The 16,868-nt window shown below is 33.0% G+C and overlaps 5 protein-coding genes and 1 long non-coding RNA gene across 11 annotated transcripts in view; 3 read left to right on the top strand and 3 right to left on the bottom strand.

The window, feature by feature from the left end:
• Positions 1-6,199, top strand: part of LOC115888865 (rho GTPase-activating protein 20-like) — an 89,612-nt gene extending 83,413 nt beyond the window's left edge. For 3 of the 5 annotated variants that reach the window (XM_030908730.1, XM_030908732.1, XM_030908733.1), the window contains 8 exons: positions 1,323-1,565; positions 1,749-1,946; positions 2,068-2,390; positions 2,496-2,704; positions 2,809-3,078; positions 3,137-3,316; positions 4,668-4,896; positions 5,678-6,199. In XM_030908730.1, the coding sequence (XP_030764590.1) occupies positions 1,323-1,565; positions 1,749-1,946; positions 2,068-2,390; positions 2,496-2,704; positions 2,809-3,078; positions 3,137-3,316; positions 4,668-4,896; positions 5,678-5,846 (1,821 nt within the window). In that variant the 3' untranslated portion in view covers positions 5,847-6,199. The remainder of the gene's footprint in view (positions 1-1,322; positions 1,566-1,748; positions 1,947-2,067; positions 2,391-2,495; positions 2,705-2,808; positions 3,079-3,136; positions 3,317-4,667; positions 4,897-5,677) is intronic. The other 2 variants (XM_030908731.1, XM_030908735.1) reach the window with 1 other exon arrangement.
• Positions 1,413-7,321, bottom strand: LOC115888870. Of its 2 annotated transcripts, none has more exons than XR_004051327.1 (5): positions 7,175-7,321; positions 6,682-6,957; positions 6,219-6,437; positions 1,735-1,929; positions 1,413-1,552 (listed from the first exon to the last, which is right to left on the bottom strand). It is a non-coding gene; the product is annotated as an uncharacterized LOC115888870 (long non-coding RNA). The 2 variants fall into 2 exon arrangements; XR_004051326.1 differs by having other exon boundaries at positions 6,682-7,107; positions 7,175-7,193.
• On the top strand, positions 6,553-16,838 carry LOC115888867. The gene is made up of 8 exons (XM_030908737.1): positions 6,553-6,703; positions 13,491-13,702; positions 13,809-14,042; positions 14,263-14,517; positions 15,213-15,453; positions 15,562-15,833; positions 16,131-16,375; positions 16,428-16,838. The coding sequence occupies exons 2-8, from the start codon at positions 13,630-13,632 to the stop codon at positions 16,695-16,697; spliced, it is 1,590 nt and encodes a 529-aa protein (XP_030764597.1). The 5' UTR covers positions 6,553-6,703; positions 13,491-13,629; the 3' UTR covers positions 16,698-16,838.
• LOC115888866 (protein wntless) lies at positions 7,975-10,546 on the bottom strand. Its single transcript, XM_030908736.1, has 3 exons — positions 10,178-10,546; positions 9,895-10,112; positions 7,975-9,844 (listed from the first exon to the last, which is right to left on the bottom strand). Exons 1-3 carry the CDS (start codon positions 10,436-10,438, stop codon positions 8,695-8,697), a joined length of 1,629 nt encoding a protein of 542 aa, XP_030764596.1. The 5' UTR covers positions 10,439-10,546; the 3' UTR covers positions 7,975-8,694.
• Positions 11,087-11,789, top strand: LOC115888869 (coiled-coil domain-containing protein 115-like). Its single transcript, XM_030908739.1, has 2 exons — positions 11,087-11,318; positions 11,366-11,789. Exons 1-2 carry the CDS (start codon positions 11,167-11,169, stop codon positions 11,697-11,699), a joined length of 486 nt encoding a protein of 161 aa, XP_030764599.1. The 5' UTR covers positions 11,087-11,166; the 3' UTR covers positions 11,700-11,789.
• On the bottom strand, positions 11,689-13,308 carry LOC115888868 (pachytene checkpoint protein 2 homolog). Its single transcript, XM_030908738.1, has 5 exons — positions 13,183-13,308; positions 12,970-13,129; positions 12,722-12,919; positions 12,093-12,668; positions 11,689-12,037 (listed from the first exon to the last, which is right to left on the bottom strand). The coding sequence occupies exons 1-5, from the start codon at positions 13,224-13,226 to the stop codon at positions 11,759-11,761; spliced, it is 1,257 nt and encodes a 418-aa protein (XP_030764598.1). The 5' UTR covers positions 13,227-13,308; the 3' UTR covers positions 11,689-11,758.
• Positions 16,839-16,868: the final 30 nt, after the last annotated feature.

Here is a 16,868-nt window from a genome sequence, read left to right on the forward strand (position 1 = left end):
ATATCGAGAGAACAGGCCCGCGCTGTCATTGCGTAACCCGTTAACACTTTCAAAACTTTTACGTTTTGTCCACATAGAGGTGTGTGCGTATAATTTTTCAACTAGATAAGCCCGTACAATCGTTTCTGTAATATTTATAAGCCCGTTTCGGCATTATCGTTGTGTTTTAGATTGATGATGGCCTTTAGAGACGAGCCTTTTTAACATTTCGTTGTCTGTCTCTCTCTGTCTTTTTCGTCTTTTATCTCTTTTATACGAGGACACTCTAAAAAGTTTCATCGCACAAAACGTTTATTTGGAAAATCTATTGTCATTTGTCTAAAATTAACAACAACAAAGCATATAAAAACGGCTGAAATTTTTGAAACAGAAGATTGCAATAATTGTGTTGCAAGGTTACTGGGTATAAACGGAAAAGTCGGACTATTTTTGGACTACCCCAGTAGGTGTCGTTCTATCCTCCGAAGCCGAGACACAAATTACATAAATATAAGTTTATTTAAGAGAAAGTTGTGAAATGGCGATTATATTTTCAGATAATTGCTGTGTCTAATTTTACATTAGTTATGTCGTACGCAGGTGCTGTTAATGGGTTTCGGAGTAGTAAAAACTAAAAATACATCGACTCTTCGACTCTTCCTAACTATATAATAAGTTTTTCAAGAATAAAATTGTCAGAAATATACCGGGTGCGTCTCAAAAGTGGCTCACCCCTATAACTTTTTAATTTTTTCAAATAAAAAAACGAAATTTTGTATATGACATAAATTAGGATTTATTGACGTATTTGATTGTTTTTGGTCACTTCCTGTTTCACCGGAAATGACTACAACTTTTGATATTTAAATGACACCGTCGGTATTCTTTAATTTATTCCATAGAAAATTATACTCTGGATAGAATGACATATCATATGTCAACTTTTGACATTTTCGTATATAGTTTATTTGAAATTATAAAATACGGTTCTTAACAACAAAAAGTGTGTGGTGCCATTTAAAAATCAAAAGTTGTAATAATTTCCGGTGAAACAGGAAGTGACCAAAAATAATTGAATATGTCAATCAATCCCAATTTATGTCTTAATCTAACATACCAAATCTCGCTTTTTATCTGAAAAAATAAAAAATTTACAGGGGTGAGCCACTTTTGAGACGCACCAGGTATAGTTAAATATACAGGCGTCTTAATAAATAGATAACTATTGATTTGTATTGTTAATTATATCACTAACTTGAAAATTAAAGAACTGCTAGAGAGAAATTTTATTTTCTAAAACAGAATATACCTACATGCATTTACCTGTTGACTCTTCTTTCAAGGTTTTCAACTCCAAAAATTCGTCATTTTCTTTGCAGAAAAGTAAGTCTTTGAGGAAAAAATCTTTGGGAGACTTGACGTCGATAGAGAATGGCGGACCTTGCAAAAGGATTTTTCTGATGGAAGCACCCTGCGCAATGTCGCCCTCTCAGATGCCCATGAACGCCAAACCGAGACACCTATTCCTGTTTTCCGATCTGTTACTAGTTGCCAAGCCACGGTCTACAGGAAACTACAAATTAAAAGTAAGTTTCATACATTTAAAATTAGTTTTTTTTTTGCAAAAAGTCACAAAAGTATTAATTTTTGCGACGTGATTGACAATAATTGTTTTATTAGGAGCAAAAATGATACTTTTCGTGACAAAAAAATCTTTAAAATACAGAGAATAACTGAATTTAAAAACATGTGTACCTCTCTTCTTGTAGGAAAGCGTTAGAGTATCAGAAATATGGATAGCACCGTGCGTGGAGTCAGAAACAGGGTTCCTACTGGGCTGGCCGTCACCAGCCAGAACGTACTTGGTTACCTTTTGCACTCAGGCAGCCAGAGACTCATGGTGGAGAGAACTGAGACAAGCGCTGGCAGCTCAATTAAGACTGGAACCACCTATAACCAATATCAAGGTCTGTCACAACAACCCAGAGTACTTTTAGAGAAAAAAATCAGCTCATGTCGATAAATTTTAAAGTTACTAAATCGACCTGTTTGTCAAGTTAATATTACTTTATTTGTTATCTTTTTCAGGTCGTCTACAAAGACCCCCTGAGCGGTACAGAGTGTTCGAAAACTCTGGGCGTAGGCCCAGAGACGTCCTCGACAGACGTGGCAAGATTGGCTCTGGATGAATCGCGAACTTGCGACGTCTCTTATACTCTGTACGCTAGAGATAGAGACAATGCACCCTGTCCGCTAATAGGCTGCGAAAGACCCCATTCTATACAGCTGGCCAGGTTAAGACAGTCTCTGTGTGCCGAAGAAGGATTTGATCTGACTCATTGTAACAAAAGCAGGATACCGTGTGACATAGTTTTCGAACTGAAGCCTAGAATCAAACCAAGCCCTAGAAAGTGAGTCAAAAAAAATATATAATAATATTTTACCCGTTTCTTCTCACATTATTATAAAAAAATAGATATTTCTTAATGTAATATATTAATTTTGATTATTTCTAGGACTCCTTTGAAATTATTTAGAAAAAACAGTTGCGGACGGGTTTTTGGCATCTCCCTGTCTCGTTTGTGCTCCAACAACACTCTACCTCCCGTTATTTTAGCTTGTTTAAGGTCCCTGTTCCAAAGGGGACCTCATACTCAAGGCATTTTTAGAAGATGTGCTTCGGCAAAAGCTTTGAGGGAACTAAAGGAAAAAATCGATAACCAAGGTAACTTTTTAAATTCTGTTTGTCTTAAACAAGTACGAATATTTTACGTGATTGTATATTACGTATTTTTCGCGCTTTTTTTATATTGCTTTGTACTTTTTTAGGGCCATTAGTGTGCGAAGAAATCACCAACACACCAACTTTACTTCTCGGAGCACTATTAAAAGACTTTTTGAGGAGTTTACCAGAACCGTTACTCTGCGGGAACCCCCAGGAATGGTTAAACGCCACTACCACCGGCCGACTAGATCTTTTACGAAGACTTTTGGGTAATTTACCCAGGGAAAACCATTCGCTTTTAAGATACGTCGTCTGTGTACTGTACAATATCGCTAAGAGGTCGAGATATAACTTAATGTCAGCTGCCAATTTAGGTGAGTTTAATTGTTTTTAATTTGAATTTATACATTTTAAACAAAATATTTTTTACAGGTGTTTGCGTGGGTCCAAGTCTATTATGGGAATCGTCCCAAAATGCTCCACTACGAACATTGCCAACTTTGATAGAAATGCTAATAAACAATTGTCAGGCGTTGTTTGGGTCCCAAGTGGTGTCCCTTTTGGGAGAAGCAGCCCACGATAGTGGGGCGGAAGAATCTGACAGCTTACATTGTAAGTAACACAATTATCAAGATTTATCTAAATTAATGAAACTGATATCTCTAATATTGATAGTTTAGATAGGGACCTCTATTTGTTTTGTACCAGGACTTTTCGTCACCCCTGAATAATGAGAGATATACGCAGTGTCTATTAAATAAGTGCGAGTATTTTAAGAGGGTGACAGATCTGAGCTAAAGATACCTATATTTTTTTCTATTTACCATTTATAAAAATTGAAAAAAAAACTTGTTCTCGCCAAAATTAACATCGATTGTCATCGACTTCCCTGAAGGTGTTTTTGAGATCGTTTTTTTTCGATCATACGGTATATAAACTCCCCGGCACAAAATAATATCCGCCATACTAAAAATTTGACTAAGTTTGATGTTTCATAACTTGTTATTTTTTAATCCGATTTTTATGATTATTATATCAGTGTGAAGATAAATTTATTGGCATTTTTACTTTACTTACTTTTTATTATTATAATGGCTTATATTCTTCGGTTAGGTGGGTTTATACCGAGGTAAATCAAAACGTCGTTTTTTGCAACAAATTCAAAACACCTTGTGGAAAAAATGGAACGGGCATTTTGGATAAAAAATACTTTCCTGTAATCTTAGATGTATTACTAACATTGAATTTCTTGAATTATCCCATTATCTCTATTCTTTTATTAGCTACACATTTTTAAGTAAAGTTGTGATTACAGAGATTTTTTTATTGGCCAATTTCCAATTTCAATTTTATTTCCAATGAAAGGAGCAAATGGAACGACAACTTTTTGGAGGACATCCTCAATATAACGGTGGGAATTTAGAGCGCCATTTTCAACAAATTCAAGATTGTAAAAATATCAGTAGGTACTTTATTTAAAAATGTCTAGTTCATAAAAGAATAGAGATAATGGGATAATTAAAAACATTAAATGTTAGGAATACATCTAAGATTACAGGAAAGTGTTTTTTATCCAACATGCCCATCCCATTTTTTTCACAGGGTGTTATGAATTTATTACAAAAACGAAGTTTTGATTTACCCCAGTATAAACACACCTAACGGAAATATATAAGCCAGTAAAATAATAAAAAATAATGCCAACAAATTTATCTTTAAACTAATACCATAATCATAAAAATTAGATTACAAATTCAAAAGTTATTAAACATTAAACTTACTCAAAATTTTAGGGTGGCGGAATTTTGTTACGTGTGGGGAATTATAATACACTGTCAAGAAAATTCAGAAGATTGAACCTGCTAGACTAAAAAATTTTCAACATTTTTTAAAAGAAAAAAAAAGTATCACGTCTCCGGGGTGAGGAGAAATTTTTTTTTAACCAAGTTAATATTTTTTCCAGCGCTGGGTCTATCACTGGACTCGGTCGAATTGAGCAAAGACCAGAAATCGCTGAGCAGGGACTCCGGACTGACGCTGTCCGAGGACGACAGAGAGAGCCCGGGACTGAACTACCACACTGCGACGTTCCACAGATCCGATTGGGCGAGACAGGCGGCCAGGATGCGGTCCCTGGATAACACAACGTCCTGGATTGAGGAGGACGAGGCGTTTTGTGCCTCAAACGAAAGGTAACAAATTGATTTTTTATGTTTTTTCTTATTTAAAATTAATAATTAACAGAATATTTTCGTACAATTATAAACACGCTGTATATTGTGTGGTGAATTATTAATTTTTCGAGGATTTATTTAAAGATATTTTTGAAAATAAATGCCGCCTCATCGTTTCTACTTTTTTTCTTTTTTATAAGATTGTTCTCTCTACAGTATGTCCCCGGATTGTCTTTACACGAAGAAAAACTTTTTTATTATTGATATTTTGACAAAAATGCATTTTTCATAAAAAAATTGCATGTTCTTACCCTAGCAGTGAACTAAATAAATTTTGTACTTCTTTAACATTTTAAAACAACAAAAAATGTTATGTTAATTAGAATTATATAAATAACAATCTATCAAAGAAGGAAAGTGAATTTATATTACCATAAACTCCTTTTCATTTTTAGCAGGACTTTGAAAAAATTCAACTATATTTACATATTTTTCTTAATTTTCTCTAAAACGGTATGGAAATTTGGAAAAGTATAAACGGAATCAACCATTTTAGAACAAGCAAAAATTTTTATGAAGAATACATTTTTCCAATGTAATTACAATCCGGGGACACACTGTATGTTCCTTTTATTGAGATCTATACCAGCACTGAAAATATTTGCACTTATTTAAGACTCACCCTGTATAGGTCCATCTACCTCCTCCATATCTTATAGTTTACCGAGATTAAAATTACAAAATTATTTTTTCTGTAACAGAAAAAAAATTGTTTAATTTTATTTCATTTTTTTTTCAGTTTATGTTCGCCGCCAATACCGCCTCGTAGGCCTCCGCCTTTGAGGCACCTGCCCCCCGTTCACCTGCCTCCGATTTACAGGCCACCACCCCCTCCACCGCCTGGTACCTACGCCACAGCCAGGGTTTTATTAGTTACGACCGATGCGGAAAGTGAAAGTTACGTTTGAATGTGGAAAATCATCAAAAAATCACAAACTTTGTAAATTTGAGCGTTCACAACTGTGCCTTATTCGTATTAGAAAATAAATGTTTTTTTGCCTAATATTTAGGTAAATATTTGTTATTACTATTATATATATATTCTTTTATATTTTTTGTATTCGAATTGTAAATAGACTATTATTATTGTGTCGATTTTTGTACAAATTAGTGTTTTTGTATTACTGAAAAGAATTATATAGTTTTTTATAAGAAAATAATTAGAACATTTGCCATGAATTTTTTGTAGGTCTATTTGTATGATATAAATTGTTCGTTTTTTGAATTTAAAGAAATGATTAAATATATATTTCGTAACATATTACTGTGTTTTACTTTACCTTACTGCAGAAAGGAAAAAAATCAGCCAGTAACAGTTGTCTTCTGTCATTTTCATTCACCGGTAAGTTAAATTTTCTGTTGTTCTTTTTTGGATGTTGTCGAAATCTTCCTTTACGTTTTGGACAGATATAAAATGTATACATATATTTTTATGAGATTCATCAGGTGTAAATAGGATTATACCCAGACAAAAGTATATAACATGCTTATTTCTGCATCTATATAAAAGAAAGTAGGTATAAGAACTTCAGATATATAGCAAAGAGTAGAGAATATTGTACAATCAAGTTAACTTTTTGTGGTGACAGTAAAATTAGTGAAATTTACCAGAAAAGTATTTATCTGTCATCATCCATACCTCTCTTGATTGTAAAACTTGTTTATAAGAGAGGGATCACTTTTATACAAAGAATATATCACTTTTATACACAGCAGAGGGATCACTTTTATAGCTGAACGTACCTTTGGTTTTGCACATACAATGGTAAGTCCTGCAAGCTTAATGATATTGTACAAGCTACGCAAGTATCTAATGTTGTCAATTTCAAAATCACATTTCTTCGAATATTTGTATGTTCTCTATTAATTATTCCTCATATATCTTGTATTTCAGTTTTGGTAGTACATAATTCTAAGTTCATCATCTTCGAACAAGCAATTGATCTTCTGTGATTCATGGCATGGCGTCACTGCGAAATAGCACCTGATTCTTGTTTTAGTACTATTTGAAGGTGAACACTGGAAAGGAAATAAATAATTAAAATTTGGCTGTATTATAATGGGTGTATTTAATAAGAACTGTTTCATGCGTTTTGTTGAACAATTTCGGATTTCGGTTGCCCGCCAACTGTCATTTATGAGAAATCGAAATGTCAGTTGGTTTATTTCCTAAAATTTCCAAAAAATAATATTTTTCGTATAAAATACGTTACGAAATATTAAAAAATCATCTTACCACTTAATCTAGCTTCTATTTAGAGTATATGGAAGCAATAACTTAACCTTGTTCGGCCAATTTTTGGGAAAAAACATTTATGAAACTTAGGCAACCAGTAAAACATTTTTGGTTTACTTCATGCCTTAATATCTCACCGCTCAATCCCGACATAAAATAACTATTTAAATAAATAACAAAAGAATATCATTTGGGATTCGCAGACGCGGCGTTGCGGTAAAATACCTTTATTCTTATTAAATAATTTCAATAATCTATGTTTTTATTTATGACAACCACCTAATAACCTAACTTTAACGTCAACTTGACAATCCTGAAAAATATTATTGTTAACCAAAGAGTAAATCAATTTCTGAATTCAATAACGCCAACTTATTTTTCATTAAAAAAAAATTACCAATTTTCGTAACTAGGTCGGCCATATTGAGGAACTTTTAAAAGAATAGTACTATACCTTCGTTTACGGGGGGGATTGTTAAGATTCGTCTAGTCGGAGAGGCGACGCTTGCAATTCACCCTGTAAATGCTTGGAGTTATAAACTTGGGAATGTTTTTTGTCACTTTTTTTTCGATAATTTTGATTTCTTTTACCTTTTTAACTGCTTAAGGCCATACACTTTGATTTTTTTGAAGCCGATGAACTAGCAAGGAAAGGATTATCGGAATCCTCTATCTTGATCCAATGCCAGTACTGGGAATACCTAAATGTATAGCCCATAATGCAGTAAAACTATGGGAAAAGCAAAATGTCCACTGGAGAAAGAGGACAAAAAACAGAAAAAAAAAATAGTAATTTTTGATACATAAATTTTTATTATATTTTACATAAAGTTACACATTAAACAATATCTATATCATTACGATTTCTACGTTACAAAAATACTTTTAAACAATCACAAGGACGAAATAATACTGAAAAGTTTTAAAATATTAAATTAAAAAACATTACTACTAATAATAGTATTTGTATAAATATATAAATAGAGAGATTCTAATACTACTCAAGCATTAATAAAACTTTTTTATTGCAAGTTAGTATGAACCTAATTTTAGAATTAAATAATTGTATATGTATAGTTTCTCACACAACAAATATAAAAAATAGTCGCCAATAGAAAAATTATCACGAAAATTCAACAGGAACTGGTACACAATACATAGTTCATTTTTCTGATATGTTTTTAAGAAGACCTTGTTTTAATTAATGAGGAAGTTTAAAAAATAATTTTAGAATAAATACAATTTGCTAAGAAAATAATGTCAAACTTTAAATAACAAAAATTTACCGGAAGAATTTGGTACGTTTGATCTATTTTGTATAAAAAATTATTTAGATACTTTCTACTCGCAGTATCAAAGAAATCATAAAATTTTGAAAACAATTAAGTATTATTGTGGCCACATTATCCATAGAAATTTACAGACGCTTAAAACTACACAGATCTACGACAGATTCGAAAATAAAACATGTAAAATGGAAGCATTTTTTTGATATGATCTGGGAAGAGAAAATAACTTTTTTACTCAATATTTGCCTTGGCAACAAAAGAAGTAAGCGACGATATTTCATTGGGCGTACTCGTATCATTCGATAACCGGCTAAATTCAACTTCCTCCCCTTCAGCACAGATCGGTTCAGAGGGCCAACGCTTGTGACTGGGAGCATACAACATCAACAGAGCACAAATATAAACATTCCACATTCCATAAACGCCCGTATGGATAACGGAGGTCAACTCCAAGTCCATGTTTTCGTCGTACTTTTTCTCGCCCTGTACATACTGAGAGAGCAAAAACGAACATATAGTAACTGCGGCACAAATCAGCGTGGCGAACATCAAAAAACAGAACCTGTATATTATACCTTCATAATGCAAACGCCTGGCTTGCGTCATGCTGGGCAGTACTGATCGCTTAATACTGATATTTTTGAACACCCTCCATATCATGTAGCATAGAAATGCAAAATAAATGCCCGCACTGAGACCGGCACATATAACGAAAGTTAGAGCTAAATTAGTACCTAATGGTGTCACCCAAATGGAGTAAAACGGATTTACCAGATGCACCCCTCGTTCACACAGATCAAAAATTAGTAAACTCACACAACCCACCGCTACGGAACTCAAATGCTTCCAGTACTTCCTCAGAGAATTCTTCTCGCCTGTTTCCTGAATCAACATGTGTTCTCCAGTGAAAACCAACCAAAAAGAGAGTAACATGGCATAAAAAACACCTTGACGAATGTCGCTCAGAAACAGCATGTATGGCATGTCAAAGTACAGGGTGAAATACTCTATAGGCAAATCAAGGAATGCCAGGGTACCGCCTAAACTGATCAGCATATATTCTAACAAAGCTGGTTTTCTGGACAAGGAATGTACTCGATTCCAGAACCATATCATTATGGCCAGGATAATGGGGAAAAAGACAGTTTTTAAGCTAACCCAGACCTTAGTGAAGCCCCCGTTCATGTGAATCGTGTGAAGATATATGTCACTTACTCTACCTAAACCCGTATTGATCTCTTTCTTCTTATCATAGGGCAACCTTAAATTTAACAGGTAGTAATCGTGAAATAATGAGCCTAGTTCGAATAATGGCACCATGGTACAGTCATATGGGTAACCATCTTTAACAAATGTTTCATTAAAAATACAATCCATGAACCTAAAACACAAATTTAACTAGAAAAAACACTTTGAACATGTAGCGATTACCTTTTTGTTTGGGAATGAGTATAATACTTCCATGGAGTCCTTCCTCCGTCCTTGGTTTTATCACTGTAAGCTATGCGGGCATCAAGAAGGAGCTCTATCATGGGATTGCTCAGTTTTTGACCTTCCTTGTAGATAACATCGATTTGAAGCTCGCCAACTAGGTTCTGTTGCCAACTGGAATAATCTTGACCGTGCAGAGGCATTTGCATTGCAAAAACCTACATTATTTTAATAAAAAAGCTTGATAGTATGCGTCCTTATTATGCAACTTGAAAAGACTTACTAAATTGTTGGCATCTAAACCTATAGTGGATTCTTCGCGCTCTAAATGTATTTTTTTAGAGCATCCTAAATCGAACCAGTGGTTTAACTTATCGTCTTGGGGTTTATCGTCTACGCAAACTGTTGCCAGAATACTTTGTGTTGAGGCCGGGCTGGGCGATATTAAACCAACAAGAAAACAAGCCAACTGGCTTAGAACCAAAATGGTAACTAAAACACTCAGTTTTCTGCCGCTAAGATTCTCTAAAATTGTCCCCGGCATCTTGAAACTCTAGTTTTCTAGCAAGATTTCTTTGTTTATACGATGGGAAGTCGTAAAACGCATTCCAAAACCCACCATTCGCAAACAAAACAAAACATTGCATAGGGAATTTATGTTTTTCAAACTACTTTTTACCTTTTTCTATAAAATATAAAAAAAAATAATTACAATGATTAATATAAAGATTAGGCCCTACTATTATATTGAAATTATGTTTTTGAAGCATTATCTTAAAAGTTGTATTTAATAGATAATTATTATATAAAAATTAATTATAAATTCTAGTAATATTTTTAGAGTCATATTTGTGTTGGTGGATCTGTTCCAGACATATTAGAGATTAGAGCATGAATGTTTCTAGAGTATCACATTAGTTAAACATCATCTGTTTCTGACGTATTTTTTGATGTCATTAAATTGGTCCAACTATTTCTTGTGTATATCATTAATTTCATTAATGTAAATAAAATTATTAAAACACTTCAAATTCAAATTCAAATCCAGCTTGCTATTGTGTTGCTTCCAAGCCATTATTGTTAATAACTAAAGGACTTTAAAAATAGCCCTTAACTGACGTAACTCATATGGGACATCCTTTCTACAGAATTGATAAATGCATTGATCCATCTAGAAAGAATATTTCTAAGGTTTAGAAGTCAAGTAAATATGTCAAAATCATGTGATGGTGAAAATTTATTTAAATTTTTTCTTACAGCAAAATCTAAATAATGGTCGAAGACACTGAAGATTTAGATAAAATTTGCAATACCTTAGATAAACTTACTCTAGATTCATTAACTTTGATGCAAGAACAAATAGAGTTAAAGCTAAATGCCGAAAATGCTATGATTGGTGGTGAAACACATTTGGCTAAAACCAGGTAGATTTCAATTCTACTCAACAATATAACTATTAAGTAATATTTAGGTACATTTTAGGGCAGAATAGTGTATCCAGTTTACAGCTACCAACAGATAGCAGCACAGAATTTAGTGCTTTAACTACAGTAAATACCAGCAAAGATGAACACGGCATAAACCAGTTTGATTTGGAATCAAATAAACCAGACAACGAAAAGTATATTAATCCCATCAAATGGTTTGGATATCTCACACCGCAAAACCTTACTTTCGCTCAAAATCTATACAGACAAGCTTTACAATGGATCATACAGGCGGCCAATGTTCAAACTAGACTACAGGAAGTGTGCACAGAAATCCATCATTTGAAGAAAATAAAAAACGAAATTATGAATAAATAATTTATTAAAAGAACAACTTTTTATTAGTTTTAGCTTAATCAATATATTTTTTTTTCTGTTTATTTCTTTGTATTAAATGATTTCTTATTAAAATGCTCCTTTTCAACAGCCTGCATCATCGCCTCGAGATATAAATCTAAATCAACCGAATCGGTATGAATAAAAAGAGCATGAGCCAAAAATGGGATCTTCCTCAGAGTTCTTCCACTCAAACCGATGCTTTCCTCACAAATGTTGCGCAGTTTTTTACTAGTCTCGTCCAGTTCAATCCCAGAGTTATCTCCTTTAGCTATTATTTCAGTATTAGCCAGATTAAAATTACTTTTCACTATCTGAACCTTAAGAACAATACTGAACGTTAAAAATCAAGTCTTATAAAATGGGGAAACTTACTCTTATTAATTCTTCTAAACAGGAACGATATATTTGATATATAGCCGGAACACTGGGCAGACCTAGGTACTGTTTAATATCAGCTCTATCGACAAATGCCAAATCTATAGCCTCGGTCATGTTGGATGTGGCAAATATAAGAACATTAGGAAACGTTTTGATTTGATCTATTTGTGTTAGCATTGCATTCACAACTCTAATAGAGTCAGAGGGCTCATTTCCTGAAATACATTGATCACGTGCATGAGCTAAAGACTCCACCTCATCTATGAGAACACACACTAACAAGTTTTCGTTCTCACAAGCTTCCCTTATTTTTGTAAACATTTTGTTCACTAATTTGCCGCTTTCTGAAAACCACTTTGAGAACAGACTGTGACTGTTGATTTCAATTAATAGTCCAGAAGTGTATTTGTGTCTCATTCTAACCGATAGTTTTTGTGATAGTGCTTTGCATAGTGATGTTTTCCCTGTTCCTGGGGGACCATGCAGTAATATCACTTTATTGCAACTCACTATATTTGCATTGACGCCTCGATTTGAGAACTCCATAATCGTGTTAGCGTATTTTAATAGCTAAAAATGATATTTTATTGCAGAAATGATTTCAAAATACAATCATTACCTACATTTTCCTTAATGTTATCTTCGTAATATAAATTTTCCCATTGGGTAAACAGTTCCAAAGAAGGTAGTGTTAGATATGTTGCAAGAGTAATTTCCCCACCTTCTTCATCGGTATCAGACGATGTAACGGTACCGTAAGGATCCAGGCAGTAGATAAACCAATTTATTTTAACATTTTTTACGTCTATACGTGTGTTAGGCTAAAATAATTTTTCATCAGTACAGGATTAGTATTTTACCTCTAACATACTTCCTTAGAGTTCGAAACACTTCCAATTATGAGGCACTTAACTAGTGAGGAGAAATAGTCTTCGTTTTTATTAAATTCAGACACAACAGTGTTTGGATAAACGTTACTGTCCTCCAAAAACTTCTGAATAACTATTTTAATACTATCTTGCGATATAGAGCTACAAAAATACGATAATGAAGTAAAGTGATGATTGTTACATACGTTATATACCTTTGGGTATTTAAAATAACTTCTATATCAATTGATTCGGTCATTTTTAGTAAAAAAGTTTAAAAAACATCAACGTTTATTTACAAATTTTTAAACTTGACAGTTATGTCAGGATGGGTAACCTTCAGGCACTAAACTTCGGCGCCGTTAAGTGAAAGTTTAAAAAGATGGCCTTTTTCGGAAATTTATAAATAAAATAATTATATTAAGAGGAAAATAACAAGAAAAACATTTAGTCGTTGCGTAAGCTGTACGAATTATGACGAGAATAACAATAATTTCTTTTTAATTGCTGCGCGTTGCGATAGAAAAAATCGGACAGGTAGCCAATGACCGTTTTCCAATGGTAATGATTGAGAAAGTTCTTAATAAAGCAAAAGGAAACATATAATTTGTACTCACACATGTGGCGGAGATGCAGTGTGCTCGAGAAGTAGGCAAAACACGATGGCCAGCGCTGGTGGTAGCGAGAAATCAATTTTTTATTTGCGCGCAGTGAAAATAACGCTTTTACTCTTCGGTAAGATAGTGTTTTATAAATTATTTCCTATCGACTTAATTAATCGTTTCCTTAATGTTAGCGAGCCAAACAACAATTTCCTTATATTTATGGGTTTTTTTTTCAGTTATTTCTGTTAAGTGCGATACTACGAAATGTTTAGAAAACGGAAAATTCTATAGAAATCTCGACTCGTCCGACTCGAACTCAGTGTGGACCGTAGAAAAATGCTCTAAATATTTTTTGTGTCTAGAAGGGGAGGTGTTTGAATTTCGATGTTCTTCAGGTCTTGTTTTCGATGTTGACAAACAAATTTGCGAGGATAAAACCAAAGTTATAAACTGTAATAAAGCGACTACAGGTATTTTTTTTAATTACGTACTTACATAATTATTAAATAATATATTATTTAGATTAGGGAAAATTCTCTTTGGTAGAAAGTTTACGCAACTTTACTTTTTTTATTCTCTGAAAATGAAAATTTCGGTTTGTTAATCTGCATTGACTTTCGAAAATCAAATTTAGTGTTTTATACGCAACCAAAATTACCAGATTTGAATTTTTTCTGTTTTTATATCTAGCTGAGGTTCAAGTTTCAAGAAATCCGCAACCTTCCAGCTCTAACCAAGCTGAAATCATTACGTGCGAAAAGAAAAACCACAAGTTTTGCAAGGATAAGGAGACCTGTATTCCGATCGATTATTTTTGCGACGGATCGAACGATTGCCCTGATGGAAGCGACGAAACTCACTGTGATCACGCCAAAAATTTTAGAGGTGCTCAAATTTGCGATAGCGCAAAGTGCGCTTTGCCCAAATGCTTTTGTTCGCTAAATGGTAAGAGTTTAGTGTTTTATTTATTACGCGAAGATTTGGTTGATAAGAAATAATAATTCTATGCGGATAGGAAGTAACTGAAGGTGTTTCGTGCTTTAAACAATAAGTTGTTTCGTCATATGCTTTGCGTATTGAGATTAAAGATCGATAAAAGTCAATGTCAGCGATTGCAAAAGAAGTTAAAATAGGGAATATACTTTTATATCTTTATATATATTTTTTTTAACATTTATATTTTTTTTTATTTTTTTTATTTTTTTTTATCAGTATTTTTTCGCGAAACATTTTTTTTAAATGTCTATACCTTTCTGTGGTGGTTCATTTATCCAAAAAAGTCTTATAAGTAATTCGCACTGTAAGAAAATCTATAAAATAAAATAGTTTTTTTTTTGTAAACACTGCTGCGTTAATCCAACGGACACTAATCGTCAGCAGTGGCTTACAATTAGTTTTAGTTTTTTTTTAATTTTGCATTTTTCCAAAAAAATATTTTTTATAATTAAAAAAAACATATAATATCATGATAATATGGCAACATAGATAGTAGATTAAAGTTACAAGAAAGTAAACCCAGAAAAAATCCAGTTATTTTCAAAATTTAACCAAAAAATATATATTTTTTTTAAATTTCAAGGTATTATTATTTCACTCGGTTATTGTGTGACTTATTGTACTAGGTAGTTCTATTTTTTTAGGTACCGAAATACCGGGTAACTTGCATCCCAGTGATGTACCGCAAATGGTACTTTTAACGTTTGAAGACGCTATAAATGATGAAAATATCGACCTATACCAAAATTTCTTTGGCGGCAAATATGTTAATCCCAACAATTGTCCGATAAGAGCTACGTTTTTTGTCAGTCATCAGTATAACAATTATTTTTACACGCAAAAATTGTGGAACAGAGGAAACGAAATTGCAGTTCACTCTGTAACGTAAGTCATATACAAAATATAGAAATAAAGGACTTTTAATTCAGTAGCATTTTACATGTGTTAAAGTTTGTCTAAAAAATAAAATAAAAAACTTATATAAAATTGTAGTCATAAACTTCCTGAAGAATGGTGGTCAAAAAATGCAACCGTCGAAGATTGGTTCGACGAAATGGTGGGAGAAGCTAATATTTTAAACAAATATGCCGGTGTAAAACTGTCAGAAATCAGAGGTCTTAGAGTACCCTATCTTAGAATAGGCTGGAACAGGCAGTACCTTATGATGAAGGAGTTTGGATTCCAATACGATAGTTCTGTGGTGGCTCCATATTCGTATGTGCCTTTATGGCCTTACACCATGGATTACAAAATGCCACACGAATGTAAGTACCAGTAAGTATAAGGTTAGTCATAAGTACTCATTTTTGAGATGTATACATTTGAATCTTTTAATTTGTATAAATAGCTGAACCAGGAAAATATATTGACTTAATAAAATTATGCATAATGTGTTTAAATTTTCAGATATAGTCTAATCAGAAATGGTTGAATCACTTATTATAAATTTAATGATAATTATATAATTATTTTTTTATGCATGGTAGTTTTTATTACTTTACAATTATGCATATAGCTATAGTTAAACTATATTTTAGAGATAGTAATCAATATAACATTAGGTTTTAGACAAAATTGTCCTACAAAATCCTATCCAGGACTATGGCAAATGGTGATAAACCAGCTAGAAGCCACCGACATTAGTTGTGCCACTTTAGATTCCTGTCCTCCTCAATTGACAGGCCAAGAAATCTTGACCACCCTCATCAGGAATTTTAACAGATTCTATTCGACTAATAAAGCGCCTTTCGGCATCCATTTGCAAGCTGCCTGGTTCGAAAACAGCGAATATTTAGCAGCTTTTGAGGTAAAAGAATATAGATTTTGATTATTCTTGGTAAAAAAATGTATTTTTTAAGATGTTTTTGAGTCATATACTGTCAAAACCGGATGTTTGGTTCGTGACAAACTCACAAGCGATCCAGTGGATGATGAATCCGACACCTGTCAAGAAACTGCTCAAATTTGCACCGTGGAACTGTCAGAAAAAGCTGCAGGCTTCGGGTTGCGAAGAACCCAACACTTGTTATCTTTTCGATGAGAATTTACAGGAAAAACTCGAGTTTCAAACCTGTTATCCGTGTCCAAAGAAGTATCCGTGGATTAAAAATGAATTTGGAGTTGACTGAAGTTATTATTCCATCAAAAATTCTAAGATTTACGACGACACTTCTATAATTCCATTTTATTTTATGTATTATGTTGCATTTGAATATTTTATTCAATTATTTATAGCTGATGGACTGTATAAAATTTGTTCTCAATTCCAAATTAAGACCAAACTTTTTTTTGTTGTTAAG

The sequence above is a fragment of the Sitophilus oryzae genome, unplaced genomic scaffold (assembly GCF_002938485.1).
Source record: "Sitophilus oryzae breed Bouriz unplaced genomic scaffold, Soryzae_2.0 scaffold_808_pilon_pilon, whole genome shotgun sequence".
NCBI lineage: Eukaryota > Metazoa > Arthropoda > Insecta > Coleoptera > Curculionidae > Sitophilus > Sitophilus oryzae.